At 37.9% G+C, this 13,568-nt stretch overlaps 1 protein-coding gene across 1 annotated transcript in view; it reads left to right on the forward strand.

The window, feature by feature from the left end:
- The window catches only part of RNF125 (ring finger protein 125, E3 ubiquitin protein ligase), a 30,480-nt gene that overhangs the window by 9,074 nt on the left and 7,838 nt on the right, over positions 1-13,568 (forward strand). The window contains exons 2-3 of the mRNA XM_006899556.1: positions 7,393-7,546; positions 11,151-11,239. Coding sequence (XP_006899618.1) covers positions 7,393-7,546; positions 11,151-11,239 — 243 coding nt within the window. The remainder of the gene's footprint in view (positions 1-7,392; positions 7,547-11,150; positions 11,240-13,568) is intronic.

The raw sequence follows: 13,568 nt of genomic DNA on the forward strand, positions 1-13,568 counted from the left end.
TATCAGATCATGTGGGGTTATGAAGTAATGACCACAACGTATCTGTATTTTGAGGGGACACAATTCAATCTATGACAAGTAACAAAAACAAAATTTGCACACTTATCCTAAGGCTTTTCTAGGAGACCTTTCAGGAGATCTGCAAAGAAGCTGTGGTTGTCAGGCAGCAGGACACACACCTACACGGTGCTCACACAGAGAGTAGGGTTTTGCACTGTTTCACTTTAATTTTTCCATTTGCTTAACTTTATCATTGCCATTTTGATTGATGATGATGATGATTATACGAAAGGTATCTGTTGGTATAATGCAGTATGCATTGGACTACTACCCAAAAATTTGGCGATTTGAGTTCACCAGCTGCAGTGTGGTAAAAAGGTAGACAGGTTGCCCTGGTAATGATGTATAGCTTCAGAACCTTATGGCAGGTCCCCAGGAGGCAGAATAAACTTGACCTTGTATAAAGTGTGTTCACTTACTGTCCTTGCAGACATTTCCATCTCAGACTCTCTGTTTTCTTCCATTGCTCTCTCCATGTAAGATTGTAAGGGTTTTGTTGCTGCTAAAGACTTACATAAAGTGGGCTGCCAGAAGAATGAAAGATTCTCTTGGAAGAAGAGCAGACAGAATGCTTCTTGGAAGGGAGGGTGGCACCTCACATCATCTCACATATTGTGGATGCTGAGAAGGGTTAATAAATAACAAATATGATTGAAGTAATTACATTCCAGTTGGGTTTTCCGTTTTTAGGGTCACTGTCTAATCCCTGAGTGATAACATCAGAAACTGTAAATGCTAAGGGGGTGATGTGTAAGAGTGTGAAGAGGACAAGGAGCTCTCAGGAGGGGGCTCCCTTTTGAATTGCTAATCTTGCAGTTAGTAGCCCAGCATTTAATGCTCCATCCCAATAGGAACCTTTCATACAAAAATATGTTGTTAGATGAAGTGGACTACAGTTCATTAGTGACCCTATGAACAACAGATCTGAACCTTGACCTGTCCTGTATCATTCTTACCCTCTCTAGCTTGAGCCCTTTGTCACATTGTCAGTCCATCTCTTGGAAGATCTTCCTCTCTTTTGCTCACCCTCTACCTTTCTAAGCCCGATGTCTTTTTCCAAGGATTGGCCCCTTCTAAAAACATGGTCAAAGTATGTGAGGCCAAATCTCACCATCTTGGCTTCTAAGGAGCACCCTGGTTGCATTTCTCTAAGACAGGACTTACTGTTCTTGGGGCAGTCCTCAGGACTTCTCCAATACCATAATTCAAAGACATCAGTGCAGTTTTTCTTATTCTTGGTCCAATATTCAGATGCCAAAAAAGCAACTGAAAATACCCTGGCTTGGATCAGTCTTTAAGCTGACATCCTTACTCTTTGGCACTTTGGAGAGGTTCTTGACAGCGTATTTGCCCAATGCAACGTAACGTGTCTTTTGATTTCTTGATTGCTGCTGCCATGGATCTTGATGGTGAATCCAAGCCATTCACAATTGCAGTCTTTTGGCGAGCTCTGGTGGCCTAGTGGCAGGAAACTGCACTGCAATCCCAGAGGTGCGTGGTTCAAATCCACCAGATGCTCTGCTGAAGAAGGAGGAACAATCGCCTCCTGTACCACTCAGATCCAACTTGACGGTACATACATAAAAAGAATAAATAAAAATAAAACAAATTTAAAAAAAATAAACAATTGCAGTCTTTCTTCCATCTATCATGATGTTGCCCATTGATTGGCCCAGAGATAAGGATTTTTGTTTTCTTGATAGTGAGATGTAATCTATATCAAGTTCTTTGTAGACTTCTGTAGAGTAGTCATCTAGTAAGAGTCTAAATTTCATTTTTTGATAGCTCTCATGTATTGAATTGTGTCCCCTCAAAATACATCAATAGAATGATATGTTGTGGATGTTACTTAATAAAGAGCTGTAGGGGGATTAAGAGTGGAATGCCACACTTTCCTAATCCCATCAAAGCCCTAATTGGATGAAAAGAGATTTCTCCTGGTATAGATTTTAATACCTTTTATCTATTAGAACCAACCTGTACACATGGTCACTCTGAAATGGGAGTCAAGAATTGGAAGTATGTAGTTGCAGTCTTAAAAACTCAACGTCATGATAGATGGAGAAAGGATTGAAGTTGTCAATGATTTCCTCTTGTCATCAGCAATCTCAGTACCAGCAGTCAGGAGGAAACTTAGTATTGCAGTGAGAAAGTCTGCAACCAGAGACCTCTCCAAATTATTGAGGAAAGTGATGTCAGTTTGAAGACTAAGGTGTGCCTGATTCAAGGTGTGCCATGATCTTTTCAGTTGCTTGCTATGCATCTGAGAGCTGGACAGTTAGTAAGGATGGTAGAATTATTGATGCCTTTGAGCACTGGTTTTAGAAAAGAGTACTGAATAGCCCATGGACTGCGAAAAGAACAAAGAGGTCTTGGAGAAGGTGCAGCCAGAGAGCTTTTAGAGGCAAAAATAGCAAAGCTTCATCTTACATGCTCTGCACATATTGCTAGAAGAGGCTATTCCTTGGAGAGGAACATCATACTTGGAAAGGTAGAGTGTTGTAAAAAGAAGATCCCCAACCAAATGGATTGACACAATGAAGGCAGCAATGGTCTCGAGTGTGTCATAGGTTGTGAAATGGGCTTGAGTATATCAGAGATGAAGATGGCACAGGGTAAGTCAAAGTTCCTAGGGGCACTGTGAGTGGTAACCAACTTGATGGAACTTAACAACATCTTTCTTTTTTTCTCTTTCACCTTGTTCCTTTTTTCCACACAAAGAAAGAGAGAACTCTTACTCTGAACTTTATTATACTTACTCTCATTTAAATGAGTGCAGTTATTTGACTAGTCTTTCAGATTTGCATCTAAGAATTTCGTGTAATGTACCATCAGTGATGTAATTCTCACTTGAGAGTTGCCTGTCACATGTGTCACCTCTGTACAGCTGTAAAGGAGATTTACAGTGAGGGACCCTGAGGCATTTCTGTTGGTTAGTTATAAGAACACATACAAAGCATTTTCAAAAGACTATCAGAAATGCATCAATGATAAGGCCAACTAGGTGTAATTCAGGCATATCCCTAAAAGTATAACATTGCTTCTCCTTTTCTCTGGGGGAAGTATCTTGAAAAACAAGGTCAATTTATAAGCGTTACTAAGACTAATTGAAGACCCTCAGCAAGATGAATTGACACAGTGACTGTAGCAGTGAACTTGAATGTTTCAGTGATGGGAAGGACAATACAGGACTGGGTAAGGTTCAAATCCCTTATTCACAGGGTCACTATGAACAGTAATTAACTCAGTGACACCTAACAATAACACAAACAACAATTGAGGATCAATGCTGAGTAACCTTGGCATGTCCTTACATCTCTCTACCCCTCAGGTTGCTGTCAGTGTGAAGGGAGAGCAGAGCAGCAGTGTTTTAGGAGAACACTGAGGGCTACGTGAGCGAAATCTGTAAAAATGGCGTTGTGTTGGTGATCTATAACCTTCTCCCCTTTGGCCTTTTACCCATTGTGACACCAGCCATCCCTCCCAGGACACACTCCACTTCTCTGCTGGGTTCATTAACTCATTGCATTCATCAAACAGAATGCATGGACCGTATGACAATTTGGGGATGTGTTAGAGAAGTAACACGTTACAATCCAGTTTCAAGAAAAGACTCAGGGTATAGTTTTTTGACTAGGACAGCCCTTTTTCAGCCATGCCCACAGGCAGGTCTCTCTCTGGCCCTTGGCACCTTGGGCCAGCCTTTTTGTTGCCCTGTTCAAGCAGTTGTTTTAGCCCTGTGCAGAGACGCCTCACCCTACCAGCAGGAATAGCATACATCTAGGCACTCAGCTTTTTTGTTCCCTGGACCACAAAGCCTAGCTGCTTGGCGGCCTTCTGCTTCTGCTCCCTCTGCTGTTAATTGTGTTGGCACTGCTGCTTCTCACTGTTTCCCATGTTACATCATCTCTGAGATTACATTAGGAGGTTCCTAATGTGGAGACTCCAAGTCTACTGGACCCATTCAGCTCTAGTCACTTGTTGGTATTAGACAGGGCTCCCTCTGCTTTGGAATTAGCAGGATGGCAAAACTGACCGATTGGCTCATTAATATTCCATCCGAGGAACAGCAGTTGTGGTAGAAATAAAGGCTGTTGAAAGAAATGTTGGATCAAAAAAATCCATTAAAATCAATCAAATTCAGACACTTCCTATACAATATGTGGCCTTTGGAGAAGTAAATTAACCACTAAGTACTTCAGTTTCCTTATTTATAAATAGGAAGAGTGATCTTTCATAGATAAATTATTAATGCCAAATAAATGACAATATGTGGACATGTTCTTTTATTTAAACCAATGTATCTAGTTTGAAATTGTGTCAAGATAAAAAAGTGAACCAATTAACAATAGAAACAGCATTCGTAGTTTGCAGATTAGATAAACTGACTGATTGGTTTAGACAAAAAGGGACTATGTAGGAAATAATTATCCCAAACAATTCAATAAAGAGGGTAATAACTTAAGTCGATTTGGGATCTAAGTGGCCAAGCGGGTAAGGAGCTGCCTTGCCAACCTAAAAGCAGGTAGTTTGAATCCACCAGGTGCTTTGCAAATAAAGATACATAATCTCCTGTGCCGTTTACAGCCTCTGAAAACTCACTGGCAGGTCAGCTATGAGTTCTGACTTGACAACACATAACAAGAGAGAAAGCAGAAGGGTCCCATCAACTTGCTGCTAAATCAAGATGCCATTCTGCTTCAGGGTCAACTTCCAGAGAAGGGGGCCTGAGTGACCGAGCCTGCATTGAGTGTTTATGTCTTCAGCTGTGTCTCACCAACAACCACATCTCAGAGAAAAGGTCTATTTCCTCTTTCAGAGCAGGATCAGGATGCAGCTTCACAAATAAGAGGCAATGTGTGCTTGGCAGGCATGAACATCAAGCACGTTCCTCAAGCACTGTGCACGCAGAAGCAATCTTCTGGTCGCTCATAATAATTTTATGACAGATGCAGAAGAGAGTACTTTTAAGAACAGATAATGGCTAATATAATTGCATATTGAAGAAGAAAAAGAGTGGTTTGGAAAATATCTGTGCTTGCCCATTATTAAACTTTAACATTAGAAAGCGTTTACGTAATTACCTCTCAGCCCATCCAGGAACCTTGATATCACAATACATGCTCACCAAAAAGTCTGAATCTGCCTGCCTGTTCCTTGGAAGAAAGATGGTCCATCTCCTCCCCATAAAGATGGACAGAAACTCAAATAGAGGGTCATTGTGAATTGTTAGCTACTTAATGACAGTGGGCTAGGAGGGTTGTTGCGGTTGGTCCACAGCCCATCAGTGATAGCATGGTAAGTAAATGATAATGTATTCACAAAATGTATTTTGTAACACAAGAGAATAATGGGGACAACTTCAACTGCACAAAATACTGGATGAATCTCACAATTAACATTAAGCTAAAGAAGACAGACCAGACCATATGGTCCCCTTTTGAAGTACAAAAGCAGGCAGAACTAATCTAAGCTGGTAGGAGTTGGAGCTCTAACCTTGGAAAGGTGAGACTTGTGACTCAGAGAGGAGATTATGGGGACTGGCCATGCCTGTTTTAATTTTTTTGTACACGGGTGTTGGTTGCATGAGTGAAACTTCATGGAACTGTACATTTACAATACAAGCTTTTCAATGTGTATATTGTTGATTGGAGCTGTTGAGTCAATTCCAAATCGTCGTGACCTCAGAGAACCACAGAATTCCCCCTCACAGAGTTTCTAGGTACACTCAGCTTGCCTGGCCATTTTTAGTGGTTAGGCACCTAACCATTTCACCACCAGGGCTGCTTCTACTATGTGTCTTAGTTATCCAGGGCTGATATAAGAGAAATACCACAAACAGAAATTGATTCTCCCACAGATTAGGGTCTTCAAACTTCAGTTGAAAGTCTGAATACTAGGTGTCCCATAGAAGGCCTTCTTTCCCTTTGTTAGATCCAGGACAGGGGCCTCATTTTATCTCTTAAAAGATGCAAAGTAATGCAAACCACCCTCCCAGCAGAACTCCTCTTAGCACAGATCAGAGCTTACATCCAAGTAAGCATGTTGCATCTCATTCTAATCACCTTTCAAGTGATTGGTTAATTAGAGCACATTGTAGAGGATGATTACATCACTGTATAATTGCCAGATTACATTATTGCAAAACTACTGGACCACTGTGAAGCATGGCACAAAGTTAACAAATATTTTTAGAGGGATGCAATTAAATGTGTTGTAGTATTATAGTTTATTTTAGTGTTAGGAAACTTAACTTTTACATACATTTATATTCCCATGTAAATACTATATGCTAAGTAGTGAAAGAGATATCAGACTGTGCTAATGTATGTGTTATTGAGACAGAATCAGTTCATACCTGACCCTCCAGCAGGTTTGCAGAAGCAATAATTGACACAGAAGAGGATACCCGTCTTTTTCCCATGGAGCAGCTAGTAGATTTGAACCATGTAACTTTGTGTTTGGAGTGCATTTCTTTACCCACCTGAGCTCCCTACCATGTAAAATTCCTTCTCCTTAAGTGTGTGCTTAGCTTTTGACAACTCCTATAAATAGGTAAAAATTTTCCACGACTTCAGTTGATTGTGTTAAAATTTTTTATGATTCTTTTAAAATAAGCCCGAGGATATATTTGACTCAGAGATTCCTAACAATGGTCATTTTGGTGAGTTACTTTTCTATATCTATCTGGTTTTAAAATTGTTATATGAAAAATTACAGAGAGTCTGGTATTTTTACTTCCTTGGCTTGCTGTTTTGTAGGCTGATTTTTTTTAAACCTTGTGCACAAAATCCCACAAAGCAAAGACCTATACCAAAAACTTAAAGAACAGGAAGCAGAAAGTGGAGTTGTAGTTTTTGAGTTTGTAGTTTGTAGGTTTTTTTTAGTTTTAGTTTTAAATTGGATTCCAGTGGCCCAGTGGGTAAGGATTTGGCACTGCCAACTCAAAGACAGAAAGCTCTAATTCACCAGATGCTCTGCAGGAGAAAGACTGGCATGATTTACAGCCTCTGAAAACTGTCTGGAGGGTCAAATATGCGTGGATTCCCACCTAAGGGCAACAACATAGGAATGTTGGTCTCTTGTTGTGTGTTCTTTCCTTTGTTTAAATACATACAATGTATGTGGTGAGGATGCATCACCCCCAAAATCATCTTCCTGGAAGGTAAGCTTGTCTCTGGGAAGTGCAGGTTGCAAGAGGACCTTTAATTTGGTTCTGGGGCTCAGTGTACAGGATGTCGTGAAAATAATCTTTATTAAAACAAACATATAGTCAATGGCTGTTTTGCAGCCCTTTCAGAAAGTGATGTCTTCTCTGTTCATTCTGGTTAGGTTCTGCCGCTCCTGTATCACTACCAGCCTAAAGAACAATAAGTGGACGTGTCCTTATTGCCGGACTTACCTCCCTTCCCAAGGAGTGCCAGCCACAGATGTAGCCAAAAGAATGAAGTCAGAGTACCGGAATTGTACCGAGTGTGACACCCGGGTATGTGACCCTGAATATGTTTGTGGCTACCAGCTTAGACCCCTGAAAAACTGTTGATGCAGCTAATTGTTTAATCTGTGCCTTTGACCCATCCTGTCCTGCCTGTATCACTTGACTCTTAGCATCCACTTAATTTTTCAGATTCTTTCATTGGCGTTCTCCATTTCTTCTCTTCCCATTAGCTCTGTAACCTCATTTGTGACCTTTAGTCCCACTTCTCTGTTGTAGCTAGCTTTAAAAAAAAGGCTATTACACTGGCATCGTGTGAAGAATGGCTTGGAGTTAAGAGTGGAATTGGTGAAATCAGTTAGTGACTGTTGTGCTAGGTCAGACAAGAAGTCTAGATTAGTGAGGGTAAAAGCTTTAGTTAGGAAGCAGGAGACTGTTTCAAGGTCTAATTAGGAGGTAGAATTTGGTAATTAGGAGGTGGCATTTGGTAATTGACTCAGTGTGGAAGTGAGGGGTGGTCAGCCGTAGAAAACTGTGCTACTAATAACTCAAAGACACCTGCTTTTTAATGATTCAGCCCACCAGCTGTTCTGCTGGAAAAAGAGAACAATCTTCTCCCGAGCGATTTACATCCCCTGAAAGTCCACTGGAGGGTCAGCTATGAGTGAATGTCAACCCCATGGCAATGACAATGAGTTTCTGACATGGGTTGGTGAGAATGCTAATTTGGGAGTGGATTTGGAGAAGAATCCCAAAATTTCAGTTTCAGAGGTGCTAAATTTACACTACCAAGGGGAGCTACTGAGAGAATCTTAATACCAATCTGATGTCCAGAGGAATACTGAAGAGACTGGTGCTGGGAATCTGCAGTCTTTAGAGAAACTTACCTTGATCATTAATCCAAATTTTAGCCTTTTTTGTACTTTATTTCTGCCCCCTGTGCATTTATAATTATGTTTTGTAGTTTAATTTCAGTTAGCCTCATAGATCTAAGTTCTATGAGGGTAAGGACTTTATTTGGTCTGGATTTTGCTTTGGTTTTTTGTGGATTTTTTAAATATAATTACCTTTCAGCACTTTAAAAAAAGTGCCTGGTGCATTTTAGTGTTCAATACATTTTAAATTTTTAATTTTTCACTTTAACAGATTTTTAATTGTCATTTGCTTGAAGATTTACAAAGCAAATTAATTTTTTTGCTCATTCATACATATTTTGTCTATACCATTAATTTCAGTAATAAATAAAAGCAATCAGTTCTAACTAAAAATAAAAAAGCTACTGATTTTGACCTTTTACAGCTTTACAAACACTATGATAAAGCCCTAAACACAAACAGAATTTTTTTAAAAAAGCAAATACAAAAAGGAAAAAAAACCAAAATAAAAAAGAAACAAAACAAATCCTAAACATATTTTATTGTTTACCTTCACAACTACCTTAATGCTACCTTTAGCCTCACTTTACAAAGAAGTAAACATAACATTCTCTAATTTGCCCAGAACAAAGAGGAAGAGAGATTTGTTTTGATCTTAGAACATCTGATTCCAAAGACCATGAATAATGCCTGCATCCAGGTAACCATGAATAATAGACTATTCTGTCTTATATCAATACACTTACCTAACTCCTTACTTATCAACATATGAAAACTGGGGTTAAGCAAATGGAGGGTGACCACGTCAGATTGTAAAGGGAGGATGAATTCATCATGAGATAGATGCGTTATGCCAACCACTGAGAATCAAGATCTAGCTAAGTTAATCAGAGCAGCCTGTATTACTCGTGCTCCTGCCTTGGCATTCATTATGGTCAGACATACATTGTTAATGCACAAAATAGTCAGACATTAGGGGCTTTTTTTAACATCCTTTTTTAGACATTAGTTTTTTCAATTATTGTCATAACTGAAATGTTCAATAACAAGATAGGTAATGGATGAGTAGTAGGTGCATTTAAAAATACATTAAGTTCAATGCCGCGTTTGATCTCTTTGTCAGAAACAAGAACGTTTCTTTTTTTTTTAAAGTAAACATTTATAAATTTTATTCAGCTCTTCATGCAACACTGTATGCTAATTCTTAATATAGATTATTTTATGGGCAAAGTTCAGAGCTCTTGTTCAAAGAGCATCTCTTAATTATCCTGGATGTACATTCCTAGAAGCACTTGGAGTTTTCTCCTTTAAGATGTTTCCTGAAAAACAAACAAACAAACAAAAACTTTGCCGGTTTTGGTTTTTTTTTTTTTCTTTCATTCCACATTACTCTTCTTGTTGGGAATGTTGCCAATACCTTCCCTAACCATTTTAAATGCTCCCTGTTACTTTTCCGATTTCTAACAAGATCTCTCTTCCACGAGACTAACCTGTGCATTCTAGCGCCATCGTGTCATTTCCTGTCTGCTTGTCTATATATCTTTTTATTCTCCTTATCTTGTAAGCATGTTTAGAGCGAGAAACAATGTCGTACTTTGCTTCTGCTACCTTTTAACACTTGTTTGCATAATTGTGTAGAGGTTAGACACTTAAAGACTTTCTCATTTCATTTGTCAGTAGTATATAATCCCAAAATCTCTAATTTATGTGACGGATGCTTCTCTTTATTGACTAAAGACTACAAAAAGAGAGAGAAAGAAACGAAAAACTCTTACTAGGAGTAATAAAGAGACAAGAAATCACCAAAGTGCAAAGCTGGATTTTAAAGGGCTTAAAACACTTTTGTTTTAAGACAGCTGCCTAAAATGATACTCGTTGTTAGGTCTTTTAGATGGGTGTTTGTAAAGGCAGGGTTTGTTTTTCGTTTTTGGCCTGTTTTCCTTTTTTGTCTTTTGTTAAGCTATTATAACTGTTTCTTTCATATGGTAGATTTCATGTTTGAGGCTTAACTTCCGTGCTGTGTACAAAATGAAGCTGAGTGGGTTGGCCACCACACCACGACCGTACAAAAGCTTCCTTTAGCACCAGATCTTATCAGAGTTTCTGTGACACATTTAGTAGAATATATGTTATGTTTTAACAGATCCGTCATGGTTAGGAGCTCTGAATGTATATCTGAAGGAACAAGGACTCTTTATTCTTTGCTGATAAAAATGGACTGCAAAAACTGTCTTTTATATTTGCTCTTAATGGGGTTGTTAAGTATCCTCTGTATTAGGAATTCATGAAATACTGCTCATCCTGTTATAAAGCCATGATATTTTTATCTTTCCCTAAGGCATAGAGTTTCTTTTTACTTCCTATATGGACATCTCTAAAACTTGTCAGTTTATTCTTTTTTATCTTTGTTTCCATGTCTTCTTTCTTGCTCCCGGTTTTCTCTTCCCTTTTCCTTATTTCTATCACCTATTTAGATAATATTTTATTAAAAATGTACATTTGTATTATATTTTCCACTTTAAAAATATATAGAATTTTTAGAAGAATGAAGTTCAAGAAACTCAACATTTGAGTCTTCAAGGTATTGGATAAAATATCAGGTGGTATTATTCTTGAGAATGTCTTAACTTTACGGTACCATTGTCATGAATACGTCTTTTTAATCAACTGTCCCCTCAGATTGACGTTACCTGAAATAGCGACAGTAGTAAAGCTTCATCATGAGAGCTCATTGACCTTCTTTTCAATTGTGAATTTCTTTTTAATTTGCTTTTATATAGGTTTGCCTCAGTGAAATGAGGGCACACATAAGGACTTGTCAAAAATACATAGATAAATATGGACCACTACAAGAACTCGGAGAGACAAGGTTTGTTTCAGCAAAACACAGTTTCATGCTAACTTTGATCACTGTAAAAAAATTTAATGAGCTATTAAAACTGGATGTTTTTAATATGAAAATATTTATAGCTTTGTTTAGGCTTTAATCATAATTCTGGTTATGGTTAATGTAGTAATGGCAGTAGTAATGACTGTCAAAGAATTTTGTTTTTTCTCCTCTAAAAGTTTTATGTGGAAGGAACTGACCATATATACTGGAGAGATTAGGGCACTTCCTCAGACAAATTTCTATTAAGGACAATCCAAAAATAAAATGCAGAACTTTTCCATTTCTTCTAGACTCTGTTTTCTCACTTACAGACTTCTGAAGTAGACTATAGTTAAAGAATCATTCGTCTTTACTCTTCCATTTTCACCACTTAGTCTCCTAGCTCCTGTCCTGTTATTTTGCTAGTAGGAAGTTGGCATCTCAATATATATTTGAACCAGGGCATAATAGGTTTTGGGGGCCTGAATTAAATGCTTTTCTGGTGGGAATCTTAGGTTAGGGCTAGGATAAGGAATGAAAGTAATTGGCAGGTGAATGGAGGAAATGGATCATGAACTATTTTTTTTTTCTTTAGAGAAAGAAAAAGAAACAATCTAGGTCATTACTATCCTTATCTGGGATAATTTAGCTATGGCTACAGAGTTTTGATTCTGCCCCTAAGAAAGAAGTCATTTGTGCTCTCCTGTGCATGCTAATAGCTTTGAGATTATGAAATCAGTTTATGAACTCAGCTAGCTACATTATAATACCACCCAGCAGAATTTCTTTCTGATTCCTGAAAAAAAGGTGTTAGCTGTATTTTAAGAAATACACTAGAAATGTAACTTAACATTGGTAACTTAAAGTGGTGAATGAGCAACCCATTCCTTTTATTTAACTGGAAATGTAATATCTGTAGTATTTGGAAAATAACCAAGGGGTTTAGATATATGGAGATTATTTTGAGAATATACCTACTGTTTTTCACAAGGTCAGTTTATACATGATATTATAAAATTTAAAAGTGTTTTAGCTACAAATAGAGTGTGGATTCTGTTAGATTGGCTACAGGAAAAGAGAAAGAAAGATAAAACAAATAGATTGATAAAGGATTACAATTTAGTTTGCCTTTTTTTGGGTGTTGGGAAAATTTAAAAATGCAGAAAAATGAATTTAAATCCCAATTCCTTCTGCTGCTTAAAATATAATAATAATAGTGAAAAAGAACAGAAAGTAGTTTTTGACTACTTGATCTTACAAGACAGATTAACATTTGTTTTTTAAGTCTTCATTTATTGACAATTTTACTCCATGATTCAAATTTTTGAAACTCTTACATGGAGAACTTGTCCAGAGTACAAACCTAGAGGAAGTTTACATCTAAAATAGAATGTGAGCAACATATATCATATTGTCCCCAAGAATTTAAAGCACCATAACTCCTTAAATGTACAATATAGATAATGTACACAATTAAAGTTTGTCTAGTAGCTGCATTGTTGGTGCACTTGTGGCCTAGTGGCAAGAAGCTGCTCTCAATCCTGAAGGTATGCAATTCGAATCCACCAGCTGATCCGCTGGAGAAGGATGGGCAGTTTCCTCCCATGCGATTGACTACCTCTGAAAACCTGCTAGAGGATCAGCTGTGGGTCAGTTACAACAGTACACAAGGGCAACCGTAGCCACATTAAAAAAGTAGAAAGGAACAGATTAAATCAGTCTTATATGTATTTTTGAACCTAATCGATGCAAAATATTATGATATAGCCATATAATAATTACTGAAGATTTTACATTGTTTCTGGAGGTTTTCTTCCTTAAAAATTTGAAACTCAAACCCACTATCATCTGTTTGCTTCTGACTCATTGTTAACCTCTATGGGGTTTTGAAGCTGTAAGTCTTTGAAGGAGGAGACTACCAGGCTTTCTTTTGTGGAACAGCTGATTGATTTATCTGAACTGCTAATCTTGGTCAGCAGTCTGGTGGATTACATACTAGGGCTTTTTTTTTAATGCATCAGGGCTTTTAAAAAAATCCACACTAAGGTTTGAAATTCAGTGTGCATTTTCCCCTCATAGCATATCTCAGTTGAGACTAGCCATCTTTCTAGTGCTCAACATACACATAGGTATGATGACTACTCTTTTAGTACAGATATAAGGAACAAATACTTTGTGCACATGAAGATTTAACCTAGTGTTTGTTGGTTAGATGTGATATTAAAACTAATCACTCTACAAGATCAACATACAAAAATCAGTTGGCTTTCTCTACCGTGACAAAAAGAATACAGAGCCAGAACTAAGAGAAACAATACCTTTCACAATA

Source organism: Elephantulus edwardii, unplaced genomic scaffold (genome assembly GCF_000299155.1).
Source record: "Elephantulus edwardii isolate Elephantulus edwardi_28Jun2011 unplaced genomic scaffold, EleEdw1.0 scaffold00261, whole genome shotgun sequence".
Taxonomy (NCBI): Eukaryota; Metazoa; Chordata; class Mammalia; order Macroscelidea; family Macroscelididae; genus Elephantulus; species Elephantulus edwardii.